The 23,388-nt window shown below is 30.8% G+C and overlaps 1 protein-coding gene and 2 long non-coding RNA genes across 4 annotated transcripts in view; 1 reads left to right on the top strand and 2 right to left on the bottom strand.

Annotated features, from left to right (window-relative positions):
• Positions 1-23,388, bottom strand: part of LOC127732738 (uncharacterized) — a 148,000-nt gene that overhangs the window by 49,621 nt on the left and 74,991 nt on the right. The gene's annotated exons all lie outside the window — the stretch shown is intronic.
• LOC127732737 (uncharacterized) overlaps positions 1-23,388 on the top strand; it is a 238,745-nt gene that overhangs the window by 151,575 nt on the left and 63,782 nt on the right. The gene's annotated exons all lie outside the window — the stretch shown is intronic.
• LOC127732712 (nuclear pore complex protein Nup133-like) overlaps positions 1-23,388 on the bottom strand; it is a 66,184-nt gene that overhangs the window by 25,388 nt on the left and 17,408 nt on the right. For both annotated transcript variants that reach the window (XM_052241892.1, XM_052241891.1), the window contains exons 6-26: positions 22,772-22,882; positions 19,843-19,956; positions 19,033-19,092; positions 16,989-17,050; positions 15,988-16,055; positions 15,597-15,676; positions 15,189-15,291; positions 14,460-14,513; positions 14,051-14,132; positions 13,463-13,505; positions 12,788-12,892; positions 11,921-12,065; positions 11,191-11,300; positions 10,697-10,803; positions 10,158-10,260; positions 9,634-9,753; positions 8,715-8,852; positions 7,818-8,025; positions 1,885-2,018; positions 1,029-1,068; positions 54-178 (exon numbers count right to left, since the gene is read on the bottom strand). In XM_052241892.1, the coding sequence (XP_052097852.1) occupies positions 54-178; positions 1,029-1,068; positions 1,885-2,018; positions 7,818-8,025; positions 8,715-8,852; positions 9,634-9,753; positions 10,158-10,260; positions 10,697-10,803; positions 11,191-11,300; positions 11,921-12,065; positions 12,788-12,892; positions 13,463-13,505; positions 14,051-14,132; positions 14,460-14,513; positions 15,189-15,291; positions 15,597-15,676; positions 15,988-16,055; positions 16,989-17,050; positions 19,033-19,092; positions 19,843-19,956; positions 22,772-22,882 (2,112 nt within the window). The remainder of the gene's footprint in view (positions 1-53; positions 179-1,028; positions 1,069-1,884; positions 2,019-7,817; positions 8,026-8,714; positions 8,853-9,633; positions 9,754-10,157; positions 10,261-10,696; positions 10,804-11,190; positions 11,301-11,920; positions 12,066-12,787; positions 12,893-13,462; positions 13,506-14,050; positions 14,133-14,459; positions 14,514-15,188; positions 15,292-15,596; positions 15,677-15,987; positions 16,056-16,988; positions 17,051-19,032; positions 19,093-19,842; positions 19,957-22,771; positions 22,883-23,388) is intronic.

Genomic DNA, 23,388 nt, shown 5'->3' with positions numbered 1-23,388 from the left:
AATAATAACAGTAAGTTTAAATATTTTTTTCCAACTGCCTGAAATAAACTGACCTCAATATAGTTATCTGTATGAATGTCATGTAACCAGCTGAGGTATTTGTTATTATCTGTTTGTAGGAAGGATCTTAATTCTGCATGCTGAGAGACAGGTAACGACATCAATTTCCCTCTTTTACCTGTAAATACATATTAGAATATCTAGGGTAACAATAAAAATTTTGTAAGAAGCATATGTTTAAAAGTAAGTACCTTAGTCCTATCACTATCAAACTTTACAACAGATTAGGCCAATTTTCACCTTGTTGGCAATTTTCCTCTGTGTGTTAAAATAATCATCTTTATAATATCTAAGCACCATTCCTTGTATTTGCAACCTTTTCATCAGCCACCATTTTCTAACAAAATTTTAATTATTTTTGCATAACGTAAGCCTGGAACACATCTATCATCAATAATAACATGACATAGATGTTTATTAGGATTCCATTATTTTGGTTTGTAGACAACAATCACATGCTGTTTTGAAATGATATAATATTTCCCACATTCATTCAGCCTGTCTGTAATTTATCTATTTAAGCATTTTTTTTTATTGTTTCAAGAATTACTATACATGAATTTTCAAAATGGACTTTCATTAAACTCAACTGTGATATAGTTATCGTGTAAAAATAATATTAGATAATGATTCTTTAAGCAGAGAAGTTTATCTTCACCACCACATTTTTTCTGCTAATTTAAATACATTTATATGTTTATCAAAAATAAGAGACCGTACAAAACCTTGCTTTATTTATTACATGATGGTGAATTTCAGTATCCAAAACAAGTTCTACTTTCAAAATCAACAAAATCAAAGTAGTGCTTTACTGTTATAAAACCTTTGTTTTAGAGATTTATTTTGAAATATGTTATAATGGATGGACAAAAGGACAGACAGTGGTATGAAATAAAATATCCATTGCGGTCAAGTTATTATAAAAAGAAAACATAATGACAACCACCACAGGTTACTTGTTATATTACCTTTCTTTAAATACCAAGCATACAGGAAATCAGCAAAACCCTAAAATAAATTGATAGTATGGAATACTTGTAAAATATATATCATAGAAGTTTGTACACAGACAACATACTGCAACACTATAAAACATTATAGAACACATGCAGTGCAGTAATGACTACTGGTGCTGTTTAAAAGCATGTTTATATATATTATGTTGTATAAGTAGCTCTTCTTTCTGTTGCATTGACTGATAAAAATAAAGTTTCAAATGCTAAGGACTTAATACTTTATTATGCCCTAATGTCTTTTGATTTGATAATACTTGTTGTTGATGTTAAAGGGTGAAATTTACTTTTCTTTAGTGTATTACATAAATTCTTTTGGTAAAAGTTATGTAATTACATCACTTGCCATAAATAGCAACAAAGGCATTTGGAGAAGTGACTTTACATTAATTTTGGACTTATCAGACATTCTTATAATGCATTTGTGGTGATAAGCGATTGCACATTTTATATGTGTGGGTTTTCAGTTAAGATTTTTACTGCTAACCAAAGATGGCCATGATGTGTTATAAGAATCCTAGTTTTTTTCTCATATGTATTACTGATATTGGTTAGGGATGTCTTCAGCCTTCATTTTGCCTCAGACATTTAGATTAATCCCCAGATCTGTATCTTACAAATGCTTGACAGTATGGTACTTCAAATTGAATGCTTCCCTAAAACACAGACATACCAATTTATTAACAAATCTGGTTTTATTCTAAATCGTCCATGTAAAATTTTGAAACTTCAACCGTAGAAGCATATTTCTGATCAGAAATCCCTGGAAAATGTGGAAGTAAACAGCTCTGATGTTAACCAATAAAATTACCTTGTCAGCAAACTGTACTAGGTAACGTTCAATTCTATCAGAATTATTTGTATCATCACAAAGTTGTATGAGAATTTCAAAATCTAAGTATTTCTCTGCTAATGATGCTGCCATTTCATGTTTTCCATATTCTACTGTAAAATAAAGCAGATGTAGATGTAACTTGCATGCAAGCTCTAAATCATTGATTCTTGGAGGCACTCATATTAAGACTGCCATGCTTATTGAAAAAGAAACCTTCATAAAAAAGTTATCATGTTTTGTCTGTTAAGGTCAAGATGGACTAATTTTGTTCCATAGCAACAAAGATATATTACCTGTACGTTAATTCTTCAATATACACTAAATTTTTACATTTTTCAATTAATAAATATTGTGTCAAAATTTATTCCATCCTGAAGTATGCACACTGACAGCCTTAATACGTCTAATATTTACTTTTGACACTGGAAGCTAACCTATGACATCAAATTGTTAGGTGCAAGGACAATAGAAAGGTTTCCCAGAATTTTAAATTTTACACAAATAGAACTTTTACCATAAGAGAAATAGGTCGAACAATTCCTGAGAACTTAATATTCCTTGATGTCAACTCTTGTTTTTTAAATCTCAACAATAATAAACTCACCAAAGGCTAGGTATTATCATATTGAAATTAGGGCATATTCTAGGATTTTGAAGAGAAGAGTAAAAGGAGAAGTGTAATTCCATTACTGTTTCTGTAAGGACATATTTTCATGTTTATACATTATACATATACATTAAGGAAAGTGTTTTATATGGAACAGAAAAATATGCCTACAATATTTTTATATGATACTGTATATATATTGGAAAAAACTTAAAGGGAAAGTCCGCGATTTTTTACTTATCATCTAAATATGTTCGTCTTAACATAAAAAACACATTCACAAAGTTTTTAATTTATATTATTTCTAATAACGGAGAAAATCAAGTATTTGTAACTTTTTTGGTTGACCTACGTCACTGGGTTGTGACGTTTTAACCCGATTTGTTGAATCATGGGAAAAAATAAAATCTGTTAAAGTCTTAATTGCTTATCAAAATTTTACGTAATTAAAAGCGCACAGATGACCGTTGGTCGTAGTTAATAACCACAATATAAGAATGAAAGAAAATGAATATGTGTGTACCGTTTTGTATTGATTGAATAAAACTTCCTATATGAAGTTATCTAAATATAAATATTTTCGAATTAATTTCATAAATTATTGTTGAGATTTTCTCATAAAATATCTGTTGAACACTTTTACTGATATTAAACTGAAAATATTTTACGTTTTATTTACCGTTATAACTTTGGTAACCATTTCAAGGCAAAATATTTGTGAACAGAGTGTGTATATTATTTTGTAAAGTCATTGTTTATTTATCGATTTGAGGAGAATTCGTTTGAACTTTACCTAGCAGCAATTTAGCCTCAGGCGTACACAGGTGTGAATTCAAGCGTACACAGGTGTGAATGTTGTCATTTTGAATGGATTAACAGAAAGAGTGTAGCGTGTTTAATACACCAAGCTGAAATACCCGATGACAATAGAGAAACAATAATTAAAATATATAAATTAATTGAAAATAAACATTCAATTTTTTTAGTTCCGGAAGTGTATTTTGAAATGGAACAATTTTCGATTACGCTCTATGCAATTGGCATAAAATTAAAATATGAAGTTAAAAGAAAATTAATTTAACATTTCCCAATTTATAATTGCACATCTGTTTAATTTACTTTACCGGAATTCTTTAACTTGTATTTAAATCTGGCGATGTTTAAATGCTAACAATCGAAAAACTATCGCAATGTAAAAGTTTTTATTGAAAAAATACAATAGTACAACATGAATGAATTTTTATCTTCTTTTTAAAATTTCATTCCTACATAATAAATTCAACTAACAATCTCTTAGAATAATTATTTGTGAAAAGAATGCCAATTATCATTTATTTCATTCATTATAAATCTAAGCTATTAAAATAATTGTTTATTCCGTCTGGAAATTTTTATTTTCTTTTTTTTTTCTTTTGATCTGTTTTTTGTATGAGGTGTTCTAATTGTCTTTAAATCATTTTTATATTATATTATAATTTAGTGTAATACTCTACAGGGTAGCCGTCATTAATCCAAAATAGTAATTGTAGTACTTAATGGCATAGCTTAGTATGTATTGCTGACAATGACGATTTTAGAACAGTTCGTCTCCTTGAAACAAGCTGTACTAGTATACTTTTCCTGAGGTATAAGCGCCGTTGAAGACGAGCTCCAGATGTTCTTTCTAAAGGACAAAGCAGACTAATAGCGTATCGTTCGTTTGTTTGTTGGGTCAGGGGAGGCCAACCACTTGCCAAGAAAAACAGAATCACCATACAAGCATAGTTGTCAACACTATCGGAAAAGAGTTCCTATCGTCGGATGGGGTACACGAATGCTTCCAAGAATGAATAAGTGACATGTCTGACTCTGAACAGTCAGTAAACGAACTGAACAATGATCTACAGACATCGACCTCTTATTCTTGATATCATAAACTGCATGCATGTACGTTTATGAGAGCTATTATTTATCTTGTACCTGACGAAAACTTAATGCCTGCATGGTTATGTATCTTGCTATACGTTTTTATTGGTTTGGTGTGTGTTCACTCAAAATCGTTATTCGAAGATAATGTTTGTGAGATGTAATTTCACTTCTCAATACCGAATTTCGTCTATATATTTCACAAGTGTATACCACTGAGAAGCTCTGATTGTATATAATTCCTTTTTTTTTGTGTGGACCATCGTTGTTAACAGCAATATTTGATGAAGCAGATGATGATAGTAGAAAGCAATATGAGCATATTATTTATCTTGTGTCTGACGAAAAATAAATGCCTGCATGGTTATATCTTGCCATTTTGTATTGGTTTGGTGGGTGTTCACTCAAAATCGTAATTCAAAAATTGTGTTTGTGAGATGTAGATTTACTTCAATAACGAATTTCGTCTATATATTTGTGACAAGTGTATACCACGGAGAAACTCGAAAGGTATATTACTCCCATTTGGTTTGGGTGTGAACCATCGATGTTTACAGCAATATTTAATGAATAAGATGATGATAGTAGAAAGAAATATGAGCGTCATGTGGCAAATATTACATAAATGTCGGACCATGAGTTATCTATCTGTATGAAAAGATTTCCAATATAACCATATTGAGTAGGATTTTTACATGCTATACTCGAGTCGTACTAGTATACAGGCTTCTCATGTCGCCGTTTGACTCAGACACACATCTTTTACTTTAAGATGTATGAAAGATTCTATATATATATTAAATGTAACAATAATGATACGCCTACAGGCAATAACTAAACGGGTATGAAGTTTTATACAGATTTATTCTTATTTACATAATCATTAACAAACTAAATAAATTGAACAAAGAAACACAGTGACACTACGATATAACAAATGGGATACTTAATTATTTTTAACCATGCTATGCAGAAACTTAACACATCAAGTTAGCGCACGTGAATACCAATTTGGAACACGATGTGTGATTTTGTATAAAAATATCAAAGCGAGCAGTAACTTTGTCTAGCAAACTTTTTTTTACTATGCCTCTCTTTATCTCTTTTCCTTTACAATAACTATTACCCTTTTCGTCGATCATTCTCTATGTAGTATAATTTTCTTTAATCGGTTATTTTTTTTTCACTATGCCACTCTATCTCCGTTCCTTTACAGTGACTGTTTCCACTGTAACTGTGGAGCTCTCTTATCGTAAGTTGCATTACTTTATACTGCATGTTTGCCAATCGTCAAAAGCTTGCATTTGCGTGAAGAATTTTTTTTTCAAAAGAGGGTCCAGAATCATGACAAAACAGTATATGTATTTCACAAATTTTTTTAAAGATCATGTTTATAAAATTTTTAAACTTATTATCAGTAAAATAGTGGATAATATTATTATCAGAACATCATTCATTAACAGGTGGAATTATAATTTCAAACACGCACAAGATAAATAACGTCGAACACAAATATATGTGGTTCAATAAATGTTACCTGTGCACGTCGGGTATCTCAATTAAGAAGCCATGCATGAACCTGTATAATTTATTGTGTAATAGGAATTTTTAGTCGACAGGATGTCACTGGAATAACCAAGGACGTGTATCTAATATACGTCCTTGGGATAACTAACTAAATGTGTCGCTCTGACACGACATCTATCAATAATTCTGACATACCTATTATCAATTCGGGAGGAAGCCAAAATATATATATATTTATAATAAGATAACGTAAATAAAATTTAAAAAGAAAAAAAAAATATACATTTTTTTCCAAACATACCAGATAGGGTCACACATTTAACTGTAAAGTGTCTTTATAAGTGACTGTTCCGAATTGATCCCGTATCAATTTGATATAGTTAAAAGATTAGTTAAAACACTTTTTTGATAAAAAAATGAGGTGTCCAATATTTCGATATTTACATTTCTATAACCTGGGAATATTATACTATATCAACATATTTTGTCTTAGCTAAAAAATCTTCCTAACATTGCTCCCCGTCAATATCCGTTAAATATCATAATTTAAAAATGTTATTTATCGTATAACTTTATTAATTTAAAAAATTATCTTGACTAAATACGGAACTATTCTTTATATAAACCAATGCACTTTATATAAAAGAGGCATACTAATGAATCTTTTGTAAATCAGTGATTGTTACAAGAACACTGCATTTGTCTTTCTTTTAATTGAAACTTTTCTTCCTCATCAAATATATATTTTATTGAATCAACGAGATCTTATCATATAAGGATTTGATAACTATAGCTATCAGAACTGCTAGGTTATTTTGTTATTAAAAAAAGTATAATTACCATCAAATCTCCCTCGAAACAAGATTGTTCAAAATGGTCTTCACACATCAACTTGTGCTTGCTATAGATCATAACTATTTTCTTTTTTTGTGGGTTTGGGAAAACTATTAAGACTTTTGTCATAACCTTGTCGGACAGAACAACCGTACGCTTGATAAGACATTTTCACAATGGGTGATCATCTACGGTAACCCCCGATTGATGATTGGAGTTTTTAACGCACGGTCGGTAAATCCCTGATTCATTTTGGTCTTTGTGGTTTATAGATATCACGTGACTTTTTAGATCGAACATGCCGACAAGATGGCGATATGTCGAGAACTGATAGTGAATTTCAAAAATCGATTTTGATCTCTTTTCATATAGAATACAAGTTTTTTATTTATGAACATGTGGTTTTTTATGCTTAAAGAACAAAATATCAATTTTTCATTTTTTTGCGGAGTTTCCCTTTAATAAAATAAAACTGATATGTAGTTATATATTTCGTAATCTTAATGATCTGTCTTCACAATGCCAAGGCTTTTCTTTTATACCAATCGAAACAATCTTGGTTCATAACTTTACAGATTTTTTAGGCTATCATTTCCATCAGTGCCATCTGGTTGTTTTTTTAATGATAAATTTTGGATGATTCAGAATGGGTTAATTTTAGGGACTGAACCCTTAACCAGTTATAATCTTAAGAAATATGTATACCCCCCACTCCAAAGGAGCGTGTATTATTAGTTTTTTGGTGTAATCAGGGGTGTATATTTTTGTTAACCTGTGCGACTTGTCAATTACAAATTGTCTCCCTTATACCAATTTTGAAAGCGACTAAGCTATGAAGTCAATTGGCTGGTGAGTTTTATTGGTTTTCAAATTTTTTAAATGGTTATCTCGCCAGCATGATTATGCCCTGTTTGAAATTAAATAACTCAAGTTGATATCAAGCGATATCCAATTCTCATTCATTATGAAACCTATGAATGTCGGTCCAGTGATACATACATACAGATGAAATCATGTTATGTTTTATTAAACCTACATAAAGGTGCTATCATGTTATGTCTGTCCTGTTCGTATCTCTTCAGGAACTGATCATGATGTGCTGAATTACACTGTCTCAGTGATTCCAGTTGACATCGGTAGCCATCAAGGACAATGTCTGTTAGATGGACTAGCTGTTCAAACAATACATCTCTGATCTCTGCATCTCCTGTCTCAGGCAATGCTTCTTCATATGTTTTAGTATACTGTAAATAAGCACAATGCAATTATAAAATATGCATAATAATAATCATATCTTGTTAGTTTTTAAGGTATACTGACCATAATTGACCAAAGGATTTAGTTTTAAAGTATCAGATATTCTGTTCAAAACAAATATCAGAAAAACTTAATTTTAGTTAAAATTTAAACAGATTTTTGTCTTTTTTCTCCTTCTCCAAAAAAAACATGTGTCCAAAATAACAATTATAAAAATAATTGTTTGATTTATTTGTTCAAAAACTGAAATATTTCACCATTATTCAAATTATAGCAGAAAACTGAAGAAAAAATATTTGGTTTATTTGTGAATCCTTTCTTTTTTAATTTCGTGTTGTGTGTAAATTATATCTTGAATTTAAACTTTAAAACCACTACTGTTTCTAACTTATACCAATGAAAAAATTAAAAAAGATAATGTAAATAGAATACTACATTTAAATTTTCCTATCAACAGAGGTAAATAACTATTATTACAGTAGAAATAAAATGACTGGTTTTCAACAACTGTTGTGACAGGAAATTACTCTATGACTAGTATTTGTTGATTACAAAAAAACAAATAAAACTTTCTGTGTTGGAATTCATAATTTACTTGTCATTAAAGTCTGAGCATCTAAAAACCATATGATAAATTTCACATGACAGTACAATACAGTGACAATAAGAAGTGTACCTGTTTAATGAGAATGGTTCTGATTCCTCTTTCACCAGAGGTAGATGTCCATGGGGTGTATTCCAATGTCTCTGGTACATAAGACTGGTATACAGAGACTTTGTTTTGTCTGTATTGTAAAGCTTTGTCAAACATTGACTGTAAGAAAAATGTTGAAAAATGAAGCATCACTTTTTATTTTTGGTAATGATATGAAGTATATTTCAAGTAAGGTGCTTTGCATAAATTTGTCAAATTTTGAAATTTCCAAAACTTGTTTCCAAAACCCAAATTATGACTGTAAAACTATGAATTTAAATTATTTTACTTGATGGTAACCAGTTTTTCTAGGAGACATAGAAGCATGAAAAGAAATACTGAAATAAATGACTAAGTCTTTGGTCAAATTTAAGACATAGTGAAATACACCTGATTGTAATTGGTTGTTATTGCAAACAGAGAATGAGGATAGACCAGATTAGGTTAGGGTCCATTGGGTTGCATTAGGTAATGTATGGGTACAGAACAATTTCATTTTCAAGTTCTTGCATGAGCGTTGTCTCCCAACCCTTTCAGTATCATCATACATGTAGTTTAAAAGTACAACGCCTGTTAAATATATTCCACTTCTATTTCTGTATCCTGTTGTGAAGTTAACCCTATCAAGTCATCATAACACAATCTTAAGTAAATAAAATTATCCTTACCTGAAATTCCATCAAATTCTTGTCAGAACTTACTTGCAACATACATATCAACAAACTTACATTATTTCAAACTTTTTTTAAAAAGACAGAAAAACCAAGACAACATACTCAAAGTGACGGCAATAGCACACAATATCATTATGGGCTAGGTGAAAAAAAAACAATATTTCCAGACAACCCCTTTACATCTGTATCTGACAATGCTGTCTGATGGTTACACAATTAATACAAACCTGTAAAACAGCATTTACAGATGACACTACTGTTAACACATCCTGTGTGGTGACGTCTGCTGCCAGGAAATCTTCTTCATATTCCATCAATGCTTCAGCAATCTCATGAACTTTTGACACCTTTAAATGGAAAAAAAACAAATATAAAACACAGAATATTTCTATTTCAGAAAAAAAATCATCATACAGTATTTAAAACCTTTGCAACATGAATCAAAAAACATATGCATGTGTGCCTTCCATTTCCTTAAACAAGTATCAGCTGGCAGCATAATACATGTACCAATTGGTCATCAGGTCAATTATCTATTTGACCCTCTAGGATAAAACAAAAAAATCTTTCATTCTGCCAAATTAAACTAAAATATAAACTTGCCTTAAAAGTGAATATTTTTCTTTTGGATCAATACGTCTTTGTGTAATCTAAGGAATCTATAAACATTACTAAATTTTGAATTTTGAATTTCATAATATTTGCAACTGAAGAGAAACTGTCAAAATCAGTTATCACTTAAATTATATACCTCTCTGTAGAATATATCTTGTGGTGTTAAACTCTGCATTGAGTCAAAGTCTCCTCGTTTTTCCAGAACTCTTTTAATTGCTGCATCAACTAATGCTGTGTATCTGTATATAAGAATATTCACTGATAAATTGATGCATAAAAACATAAATATCTTTTTATTTGAAAAATGATTCACTTCCATGTTTGAACCTGATTATACCTGGAAAGGATGATTTAAGTAACTTAGATATACTATCTACATATTAATCTAAGAGCTGAATATGAAAAAGCCTCAAATAATTAGATAATTCACTGTATGCCTAATTTCAAAGATTGTAATTGATGATATTGAATGAAACGTTTTGATTTTTATATAGGCACAATATATTGGTCCTATCTTTTTTTGTGTTTTATTCATGCTTTTAAGATTTCAAAGAATACACTTTAATAATTTATATACCTTCCCACCACCCCAAACGAATAACAACCAATAATTTTAAGTATGCCCTTACAATTCTACCTAGATATATTAACTAATAATTTTAAATTTGAACATACGTTGAATGTTGAGTTCTAAGTGCTATGGCTGCTTGTATCTTCTCAGCATGTTCACATAATGCATTTCTAGTTAACATTTTGGTATCTCTACTTTGCACTTCTTTTAACTGGAAAAGTCAATTATTTTGATATGAGAAATATTACACTGTTAAGTTAAGCCTATGAAGGGTTTAATTAATACTGTTTATAAACACAGTGTAATATAAAATTATAAAGTTCATCCCATTCTCCCAAAAAGTGTTATACTAAGAGCTTCTCATATGATAGTGCTATTGATAACAGTTCATCATTCAAATTTAATTAAAAAATTCGGAAAAAAACAACGTGCATGCAGTTTTGAGCAATTAACAATAAAAAATTCAGAAAAAAACAACTTGCATACAGTGATGAGCAATTAACAATTAGGTACAGTGTCGTCTTACATAGACATATATAAACCATTTAAAATGGGTATGAATATCAGGGAAAACTTTCTGACATTACTAACAACTTACTTTATCCCATAATCCAACTTTCTTCAGAAAGTTAATAATATAATCATGTGCCTTCACTTTATCATTAAGCTGATTCAAAATGATGAGGGAGGTTGTCCTACTGCTGGGATCTAAAATATATTACAGACATATATATATACATTACATGTATTAGAAACAAGAGCTAGTAAAATGTATATAAGTCATAAATACATAGCACAAGTATTACCTATACATTTCTTATAAAATAAAGAATTTCATAAAAACTAAAACTTCACCTGAAACCATTTCTCATTAGTTTAACAGAAAAATTACTATCAACAGGTGACAAAAAAAAACCCACCACAATTTAAAAAAAATAATGAGCAGTAAATCTCAATCTGGCAAAATCACAATTCATCTGTAGTTTTAAAGTCCATGATACTACATTTAGATTAAAAAAGTACAGTCAAATAGTACTACAGTTATCACTAGTCAAACACCAGCCTATTTTTAATATAGCAAGAACGCATATGTTGTCATGCCAAGTATAACTCCACTTATTTTTCAAAGTATTTAAAACAGGAAGTAGGTGTCTGACAGATCTGAAAGGTGCTGACAAGATACAACTCATCACTGCCAAGCTGCACTATAGCGGGGGTATACTAAGATATGATACTCATCTTATAACTGATTAACTGATGACATTGTCTTTTTTCAGTCTTGTAATGATTAGAAATTGTGACAATCATCAATAAAATGTATTACCAACCTTGCCTAGATTCTGCCCAGCGTGGATCAGAAGCTGGATAATCATCTATTAAATCTTTGCTAAGAGAAGTAACAACCTGGTCTATGTCTGAATTGACATGATCTCCTACAGGAAATAATTCATCAACACTAGCTTGAGCTTGCCTCTGAAATACATATCATAAATAGGTACCTTAGTGTAAGGGCTGATCAATTTGATACAAGGTGGCTGAGCAAGTAACATTTATAATAACTTTATCGTCCAAGGTTACATTACTTTGGATTCATTATAATGCATTCTATACTAAGTTTCACATATTTTGTTAATACATCTGAACCACAAATTTGTGTGTTCAACAAAATACAAATTTCTCAAGAGTCTTTTGCTATCCATGAAAATATCATTTTGGCTCAATCCATGAAACTCGGTACCCATCAAAATAAATTCATCCGCAGTAATTAGTCAGGTTTGTTTGAATGCTGACTTATGAATCAAGTATATTTTCTGGAAGTTTATCACTCTTAATTATTAAATGAGTCTATTTCTTACCAATACAGTAAATACAATCAGTTTATTAACCTTGTAACATAAGTGCCGTTCAGTTTTTCCAGACATGAATAAGAGGAAATGTTGGTCAAATGTCAATCAGATGGCAACAAGTAATACAAGTTACTCAAATACATTGTAATTATCTACATAATATAAAATAAGACTTTTATAAACAGTTAACACCATATCCTTCCTTTCTCCTTTAAAATATAACAATACTTTAATTTTCATTCTTTCCTTTCTCCTTTAAAATTATAACAATACTTTAATTTTCATTCCATCTAAAAAGTAGTATGTCAAAATTGATCTAATAATATGACTTCAGCCTGCTTATCTTACCATGTTTCCTTTCATTGCTGCTAAGAATGCACCCTTTAATCTAGAAATTTTATCATCACTCATGCTTAGTTCTTGTATCTGTGATGAACTGGCTGCTAGTACAGACTACAATAGAGAGATTAAAATTATCAATATGATTTTTTCATACTAGAACAAATATGTACGTATAGAAGACATGATTTGCCCCCAAAAATCACAAAATTTACAAAGTAAATTTACAAATTTTTAAAACCTTTCGAAGGAATACAATAAAATTTGACCAATGCAGTGAAAAAGGCTAATATGGTGCCAAGGTACACGTCACATTTTGACCATGCATTGTTGTTAAGATTACATAATGAGCAACAGCCTAACCAGCAATGACATCCAAATAAAATCAACATTTTTTTGAAAGACTGTATTGCTGTCCTGACCAAACCAAATGCTCGTCTATATCTATCAATGAAATCAACTTATGTAAGTCCTTCACACCTACATTGTACTTATAGTCTACTTACAATGTGAAAGATAGAGAGATCAACATAAAGTTAGCATAATTTTAAAGTCCAACAAGTTGATAAACCACATGCATACATAAAGTCTAACAAGAATATTAAGAAATGATGTCCAGATATCTTATTCATACACAAAAGGGGTGTACATATAGACTTATTATCTAACTTGCAAAGTACTTGCCATATCTGCTCGAGTAACATCATAATTTGTCTCTTCTACTAGCCTGAAAATTGTAAATATACAGATTTAATCTCATGTTTAAAAATTCCCCTTCTTACAAGACCCCTCTCACTAGAGACCCTGAATACAAGGCCAATCCACTAATTTCTATACAAGTATTTGCTTATTAAATTTTCTTTTTTAACAAGAGGCCATCCTTTTTTAAAATTAATTTTATAACATAAGGGTTGGTCTTGTCAGAGAAGAACTTCTACACATAAAATATCAGTTTCTAAAGCTAAAAAAAATAAAAATCTAAATTAAAAAAAACTTATTATGTTACAGATTTGAAACTTTGAAAAGCCTTAAATACTTGAATTTAAAATAAAATACTACTCCTTTGTTCATTCACAGTTTTTGGTTACTTGAGATTTATTTAACATTTAGATATTATAAGCTGCAAACAATAACTTTATTTGGACAAAATAATGTAACATTGAAAATAATACATAAATAAATAAAAATTCATGTTTTCTACATTCTGCTTTTTGGTAGCATGTAATTGTTTATTGTATTCAATTAACAATATAAAAATATATATAATGTTACCCCATATCCTGTTTCTGTGTCATAGATATTGTAAATAAACCAACACTGCTGGAGAAAAATATTGCACACTTGTCACAGCAACCTACAAAAATCAAAATAAATTTGAAGTATTTATTTCATATAACTGAACAAAATAGTTTGCAATATTAATACTTTATAAAATTCAACTAAGGTATCATAACCAAGCATATTTCTACATTACAGCATTATTTGAGAAGAATTTTCAGATTTAATGCATTAAAAGTAAATAAACAAATATCTTCCATGCCGGACAGTGTATAAATTTATATTAGCAGCAAATTTCATTGAGATTACAGGTGCTTAAATTTGATTTTCTCAAAACTGTATAAATAAATCTAGCTGGTAACATTGAACTTGACTTATGTCTATTAAGATTTACTGTGCTAACCTGCTCCTAATACATGTCCTCCTGGAGCCTGGATATCCACTATTTCTGTTTCACCTGTAATATAAAGATATCTGTCTAAATTGACCTGTACTTTGGACTTACAATAGTTGAAATCCTGTATTTTGGAGATAAAATATAGATTTCTTTCCTATTGAAAATAGAAAATAATACAACCCATACATGCATTTTAATTGCTGTTGTGAAATTCAGTATTGAGACATTTTCAGATTTTTGGCTTTCAGCATAGGGTTCAAAGGTCAAGGTCAAGGTTAGCAGATTTAAGTATTTGACACATCCTTATACCATGATGGTGACCAGACTTTGATATATGACACACCCGAATCCCATTATGCATCAGCATACCAAGTTTGGTCAACCTAAGTTCTACGGTACAAAAGGTATGCACAAGACACAAATCCAATAAGGTTTTACTATCATAGGGGTTAATATCATACGTGGTACATATAAAACACGTTTTTTTACTGTATACATATCATACGTGGTACATATATAATACATACATAAAAAATGCTTTCTTTACTGTATACATATCATACCTTGTACCTATAAAACTCTTTCTTTATTGTATACATATCATACCTGGTACACATAAAACTCTTTATTTATTGTATACATATCATACCTGGTACACATAAAACTCTTTCTTTATTGTATACATATCATACCTGGTACACATAAAACTCTTTCTTTATTGTATACATATCATACCTGGTACATATAACACTCTTTCTTTATTGTATACATATCCACAATAAGTCTGTGTATCTGGTACGACCAATTTAAAATTCTGAAGTTGATATTCTAATTCATCCTGGAAACACAAATTTTATGGCATTGATGAAACATCTATTTATCTTATTTTCAAATTCATAAAAAACAGTTTTACTCTTTGTCATTTAAGATTTAAGAGTAGTTTCCCAAAGCAAAGATAATTTCAAAGTGTAGCATCCCAACTTGGTTTGGTAAATAACCTGCATACTTGCTAGTTAGGATTATTTATAAATTCTCCATAAACAATATTCTCACACAGATACATCATTGTAAGTCACTTAGCATCTGATACTAGAACTTAGATATAAAACTTAGCTCAAGAGAAATAAAAATCTGTTAACTTACATCAAAACTGTCTTGGTAGTCCAAAAGAACTAACTTCTCTAGAGCTGATGGTGTTCCTCCTATATCTGTGTCAATGAAAGCTGAAATCATACAAAAAAGCTTGTAAGTTACTTATTTCTTCTTGAAATAGATATGAGAAATGAGAAGAGCAGTGTGCTAAAATTCAGAAATGTTGTATGTCTTTGTGGATACAGGATTTAAACTGGAGGTTTATCATAATCATGTTCTTGTTTGCAAAAATAGGTGTTTTTAATTCTAGGAAGAGTTGGAAAAATATAGGAAAATACAGATTTCAAAAATATTTTGCCAGTTGTGTTTATTTTTCTCCTGAATTACACCAAACCCAAAGTCCTTAATTTAACTGCCATAAATTCAAAATCATAATTCTTACCTAGAGCATAATTAACAGTAAGCGAAACATCCATATTCACTGCTGCACCAAATATAACAACTCCAGTACTGCAAAGAAATGTTTGATGTTCTATTTTTAGAAATTTACCTGTGACGTCACTTTTTGTGGCGTTGATACATTTGTGTGATGCACAGTTCATAATTCTATTGTGGTGTACGGGTGTACTGTCGTATGGGAGGTGTCCGTTGTTATTCTGTGGTTTACATGTTGTAATGTACTATTATATTATTTATGTATTTATCTGTCCTGAGTGTTCTTGCGTTAATTTGTACTGTATTGTCATGTAATGTTGTCATTTTTGCGGTATTTTTAACATTGTCATATAAGCAGGAGGTTTGGCTAGCCATAAAACCAGGTTCAACCCACCATTTTTTCTTAAAATGTCCTGTACAAAGTCAGGAATATGACAGTTGTTATCAAATAATCAGTTTCTATGTATGTTGGCATTTGTTTTTGTAGCAGTTAAGTGTTTCTGTTGTTCCGTTGTTTTCCTCTTATAGTTGATGTGTTTCCCTCGGTTTTGGTTTGTGACCCGGATTTGTTTTCGCTTATTCGACTTATGACTATTGAAGGGGTATACTACTGTTGGCTTTATTTATAATAGCTGTCACAATTCTAATTGATTGATTTCTGGTTGCTTAATGTCAAGTGGCAAATATTTGATACATATAAACGGTATGTTTTTTGTTTGATATCAAACAGTCTCCCAGTTGTTTAGTTCGTAAATGACACATATAGCAGTAATTACGATCTTAATTTAAATAAATTATGTAATGTAGATAAAAAAAAATAATCATTAATCAAAATTAAGCATATTGTTGATAACAAAATCTTTAAAAGAACATCTAGTAAAAAGAAAAAAAAATCTATTTTAAACTTATTTATGCTACTTCAAGATTTATTCTTTCATTGAAATATCTTCAGACTTGTTAAAAGTAAAATTGAGATATAAGTTTAAGTTTCTAACACAATTAGTATACCTGGTGGACTGCATGTCTATCAACCAAGATCTCAACTGAGTCAGATGTTTGGAATCTTGATCCTAAAAAAGATCACAAACAAAACTGTAATAATTAGAAATTTCATTAATCCAATTTTTCCATGAAAAGTTCAACGGTAAATTGTTGACCAGACTCGGGCAATTCAGGGATTGACTTAAGGTTTGAAATCTGTTGATTGTTGAAGGTTATTTGTTGACATTTAGATGTCTTTTGCTGTTTAGTTGATGTCTCTTTGATGTACATCTATTCTTATTTATATCAAAGTACATTTTTTCATATTAAATGGAAAAGATTTCTAAAAACATGTCATATTGAACCTATTTTTTTAAATACACATGTAGTGAAATCCACCATGCCTTTTTAGCCATGGTATACAATAGTGCTATTTTTTTTAACCTGAATGCTGTTATTTCTACCCCAGTGCTAATATTTCCAAAACTTCATCAATTAATAATTATATAACATAGGTGTTACATAAGAAGGATTTCTTCATTATGATTGGTGGACAAGTACATGGTAATTTAAAGTGTTGTTTAGATCACACCCAGTTTTTGGTGGGGTTCGTGTTGCTCAGTCTTAAGTTTTCTATGTTGTGTTTTGTGTACTTTTTTTGGTCTGTTTGTCTGTTTCTTTTTTAGCCATGGTGTTGTCAGTTTATTTTGACTTATGAGTTTGAATGTCCCTTTGATATCTTTTGCCTCTCTTGTTTAATATCCCATTAAAATGCAACATCCAAAACTGCATGTGCAGTGACTTATGTTTTTTTGGTTTTATTATGATGTTTGAACTGAACACCATTTGGTGACCTATGTTTTTTGGTTTTATTATGATGTTCGGACTGAAGACCATTTAGTAACGTTTGAACTGACGACCATTGTGTGACCTGTTTTGGGGTTTTATTATGATGTTTGGACTGAAGAGTATTTGGTGACTATGTTTTATGGTTTTATTATGATGTTTGGACTGAAGACCATTTTGTGACCTATGTTTTTGGGTTTTATTATTATGTTTGGACTGAAGACCATTTGGTGACTATGTTTTATGGTTTTATTATGATGTTTGGACTGAAGACCATTTGTTGACTATGTTTTATGGTTTTATTATGATGTTTGGACTGAAGACCATTTGGTGACTGTTTTATGGTTTTATTATGAAGTTTGGACTGAAGACCATTTGGTGACTATGTTTTATGGTTTTATTATGATGTTTGGACTGAAGACCATTTGGTGACTGTGTTTTATGGTTTTATTATGATGTTTGGACTGAAGACCATTTGGTGACTGTATTATGGTTTTATTATGAAGTTTGGACTGAAGACCATTTGGTTACCTATGTTTTTTTTGGGTTTTATTATGATGTTTGGACTGAAGACCATTTGATGACTATGTTTTATGGTTTTATTATGATGTTTGGACTGAAGACCATTTGGTGACTGTTTTATGGTTTTATTATGAAGTTTGGACTGAAGACCATTTGGTTACCTATGTTTTTTTTTGGTTTTATTATGATGTTTGGACAAGACCATTTGGTGACCTATGTTTTTATAAGGATGTTTGGACTGAAGACCATTTGGTGACCTATGTTTTTTTGGTTTTATTAGGATGTTTGGACTGAAGACCATTTGGTGACCCTTGTTTTTTTGGTTTTATTATGATGTTTGGACTGAAGACCATTTGGTGACCTATGTTTTTATTATGATGTTTGGACTGAAGACCATTGGGTGACTATGTTTTATTGTTTTATTATGATGTTTGGACTGAAGACCATTTGGTGACCTATGTTTTTTTTGGTTTTATTAGGATGTTTGAACTGAAGACCATTTGGTGACTATGTTTTATGGTTTTATTAGGATGTTTGGACTGAAGACCATTTGGTGACTGTCTCACTGAGGTTCACTTAACCTTTCTTTTACCAATAGCAGACTAAAACTATAAATAAGTGAAATTCTAAACACTTGTAGCTGTTTATTTCAGATTGGAATAACTTAAAGATATATAAATTTACCCTGTCTATACAATCTTACCCAAAGTTTCCTTGCAATACTCTCCCTAAACATTCTGTCTGCATCTACTTGATAAAACAGCTGAAAAAAATATTTTCAATATAATAACAAAAGCTCAATCTTTCAAAACTACAATGAAATATTGAAAACATGTATGGCCCAGGTGATAATTTTCAAAGCATGAGCATTTCATCTGATGAAAAGTGAACATAAAACAAAATCTGAACTCAGATAACTTTTTAACTCTGTTTAAATTTTATAGAAACTGATATAACCTAAAGGTAAAACACATAACAAAGGGAGAGATAAATACCAAAAGAGACAAGTTTATTTGTTGGTGCTTTTTAAAATCAGAAATGGTGATTTTTATCTTTATTTTTAAATATGATAAAATACAAACTTCTGAAATCTTTGTAGATCCAAATCCAAAAGTGCCATACCTCATTATCAGAATCCTTCCATGTCTGTCAATATGAATAAGTGCAAGTAATGAACCCACATCTCTTAAATAATACACTCTTCCACTTGGAAAGACTTGCAAGATATAAACAAAAACCCTGAACTCAATCTAACCTATGATTCCTTTCAGTACTTTCCTTAAACATCTGTATTGTATCACTCCTGTAACTCTTGTTACTTAAAATATACAGGGGATTTCTTTATTTCAACAAAACATTTTGTAGGAAAATAAAGCCTATTTTTATGACTTATTATAAGACAACACATGTGGTGGATATTTACCAGCTTTTAACTGCCTTCCCCAACCTCTCCTACAATACATTCTCTCAGTGTAGAAAGGTGCCAGAACATATGTAAAGTAAGTGTGTTTACCTTTTCTGTTATACCTTCACCTACAGTCCACTTTTGCAATTGTGTACCAGATAATACATAGAATGGAAAATCATCATCATCTTCTGTTAGGCCAACACTAATAGCTTGTAATGGCTGAAAAATAAGATAAAGAGTAGATAAATCAATGCATTACTTTTTTTCTGCAGTTATTTCAACTAGAGGCTCTAAAGAGCCTGTGTCGCTAACCTTGGTCTATGTGCATATTAAACAAAGGACACAGATGGATTCATGACAAAATTGTGTTTTGGTGATGGTGATGTGTTTGTAGATCTTACTTTACTGAACATTCTTGCTCCTTACTATTATCTCTATCTATAATGAACTTGGCCCGGTAGTTACAGTGGAAAATATTTTGTAAAAATTTACAAAAATTTACAAAATTTATGAAAATTGTAAAAAATTGAAAATATAAAGGGCAATAACTCCTTAAAAGGTCAACTGACAATTTTGGTCATGTTGACTTATTTGTAGATCTAACCTTGCTGTACATTATTGCTGTTTACAGTTTATCTCTATCTATAATAATATTCAAGATAATAACCAAAAGCTGCAAAATTTTCTTAAAATTACCAATTCAGGGGCAGCAACCCAACAACGTGTTGCCTGATTGGTCTGAAAATTTCAGGGCAGATAGATCTTGACCTAATGAACAATTTTATTCTCATCAGATTTGCTCTAAATGCTTTGGTTTCAGAGATATGAGCCAAAAACTGCATTTTACCCTATGTACTATTTTTTAGCCATGTCGGCCATCTTGGTTCGCGGGCGGGGTCATCGGACACATTTTTAAAACTAGATACCCTAATGATGATTGTGGACAAGTTTGGTTAAATGTGTCTAAGTAGTTTCAGAGGAGAAGATTTTTGTAAAAAATTACAAAAATTTACGAAAAATGGTTAAAAATTGACTATAAAGGGCAATAACTCCTTAAGGGGTCAACTGACCATTTTGGTCAAGTTGACTTATTTGTAGATCTTACTTTGCTGAACATTATTGCTGTTTACAGTTTACCTCTATCTATAATAATATTCAAGATAATAACCAAAAACGGCAAAATTTCCTTAAAATTACCAATTCAGGGGCAGCAACCCAACAACAGGTTGTCCGATTCATCTGAAAATATCAGGGCAGATAGATCTTGACCTAATGAACAATTTTATTCTCCTCAGATTTGCTCTGAATGCTTTGGTTTCAGAGATATGAGTCAAAAACTGCATTTTACCCTATGTACTATTTTTTACCCATGTCGGCCATCTTGGTTCGCGGGCGGGGTCATCGGACACATTTTTAAAACTAGATACCCTAATAATGATTGTGGACAAGTTTGGTTAAATTTGTCTTAGTAGTTTCAGAGGAGAAGATTTTTGTAAAAGATTACAAAAATTTACGAAAAATGGTTAAAAATTGATTATAAAGGGCAATAACTCCTTAAGGGGTCAACTGACCATTTTGGTCAAGTTGACTTATTTGTAGATCTTACTTTGCTGAACATTATTGCTGTTTACAGTATATCTCTATCTATAATAATATTCAAGATAATAACCAAAAACGGCAAAATTTCCTTAAAATTACCAATTCAGGGGCAGCAACCCAACAACGGGTTGTCCAATTCATCTGAAAATTTCAGGGCAGATAGATCTTGACCTGATAAACAATTTTACCCATGTCAGATTTGCTCTAAATGCTTTGGTTTCAGAGATATAAGCCAAAATCTACATTTTACCCCTATGTTTTTAGCCATGGCGGCCATCTTGGTTGGTTGGCCGGGTCACCGGACACATTTTTTAAACTAGATAACCCAATGATGATTGTGGCCAAGTTTGGTCAAATTTGGCCCAGTAGTTTCAGAGGAGAAGATTTTTGTAAAAGTTAACGACGACGGACGACGACGACGGACGCCAAGTGATGAGAAAAGCTCACTTGGCCCTCTGGGCCAGGTGAGCTAAAAATGGTTCAATAACATATGGAGGAGCTTCTAACCTCACATGGCATCTATGAAAAATTAAAATTAAAGTAAATATTCAAGTAAACTAACAAAGGGTACATGAAAAGCATTCTTTTCAATACTTCTGGAGATATGTGTGGCAAAGTTTTTAAAGTTCATTCAACATATTAAAAATTTTTAAATATTTGCAAACAGGAAGAGGGTGTCTGACAGATCCCAAAAATGCATACATATTACAACTGATCCCTGTCAAGTTGTTGTCTAAATATCAAGTTATTCTATGAAGTAGAAGCTAAGAAAAGCGTGACAGAAATATTTGTTTGACATTCTGACATCAAAAAAATGTTGAAAAACTTACTACTTTACACATAGATTTTGGTGAGATCAATTACGAGCCAAGGTTTTACCCAAAAAGATATTTTACCCATATTAAAATCTTTGTATACTGTGAATTAATAACATTTCATTGGATAAAAATTTCTTTGATTTGGTTAGTAAAGGTGAATGATGAATTTGAATGTTCAATGTTTATTATAAGGTTGTATGCAGATTTTGGCAAAACCATGAAATCAAATATTCACAAAAATGGGGGCTTCCCTCTATCCATGAAAATTAGAACACACAAAAATAAATGCATCCACAGTAAGACATCTTGTATCCCTTTTGGTTAGCCTGTGGCTCATATCTAAATATTAGTAACAAGATGTCAAAATTAGACTAACACGGCAGTTTTTGAGTTTTTTAATCAAATGCAAGAAGTTCGAAGCCCTAATGAAATTACCTAGTGCACAATTCAGAAATATAAATACTAATGTCTTATACCAATCTGAAGGATGTTATTTGAAAGATTTGGAATACTTTTTGATTATAGAATTCAAGGGGCCAAAAAGGTGGCCCTTTCATACCTTCACCTTTTGCCTCAACAACTCAGTTGGAGTGGGATAAAAAGCATTTTAAACTTACTGCCCCTGTAGGCTGGAGTGGTGAAGCACCAAAAATGAATGATGACATTCTTCTTCCTATACCAGAAAACATTCCTTGTGATGACTTCAGTAGATGACATGTTAATGTGTTCTGTTGAAATATAATTGTACTTAAATAAACAGATGTAAAGAAAAATACTTATAAAAACTAAATGCAAGCATAAAAAAAAAATATTTACTTGTCATTTTAGGGCCTTTATCATGTTTATAGCTGACTATGCGGTCCAGGCTTTGCTCTTTGTTGAAGGCCGTACAGTGACCTATAGTTGTTAATTTCTGTGTCATTTGGTCTCTTGTGGAGAGTTGTCTCATTGGCAATCATACCACATCTTCTTTTTTATATTAAACATAAAAAAAAACAAATAGTAAAAAATGAGTGATCATAAGAGAGCAAAGGTTTCTATTACTGTCAAATTTTTCTTTTTCATGAAAACAGTAGGGTGAGTAAAACTTTTTACCATGCATGTGTGAATATATCTACATGCTTTTGCTCTTCAGTTTCATATAAACTCTCAATAACACCCAATAAAAACATTCTGAAAACAAGAATAATACAATTGAAGGTATTTTCTTATATTTGGAATATCAATTACAAAT

The sequence above is a fragment of the Mytilus californianus genome, unplaced genomic scaffold, assembly GCF_021869535.1.
Source record: "Mytilus californianus isolate M0D057914Y unplaced genomic scaffold, xbMytCali1.0.p SCAF_26, whole genome shotgun sequence".
NCBI classification, from domain to species: Eukaryota; Metazoa; Mollusca; class Bivalvia; order Mytilida; family Mytilidae; genus Mytilus; species Mytilus californianus.
Note: the sequence above shows the minus strand (reverse complement) of the source record. Positions and strands in the feature narration are given on the sequence as shown.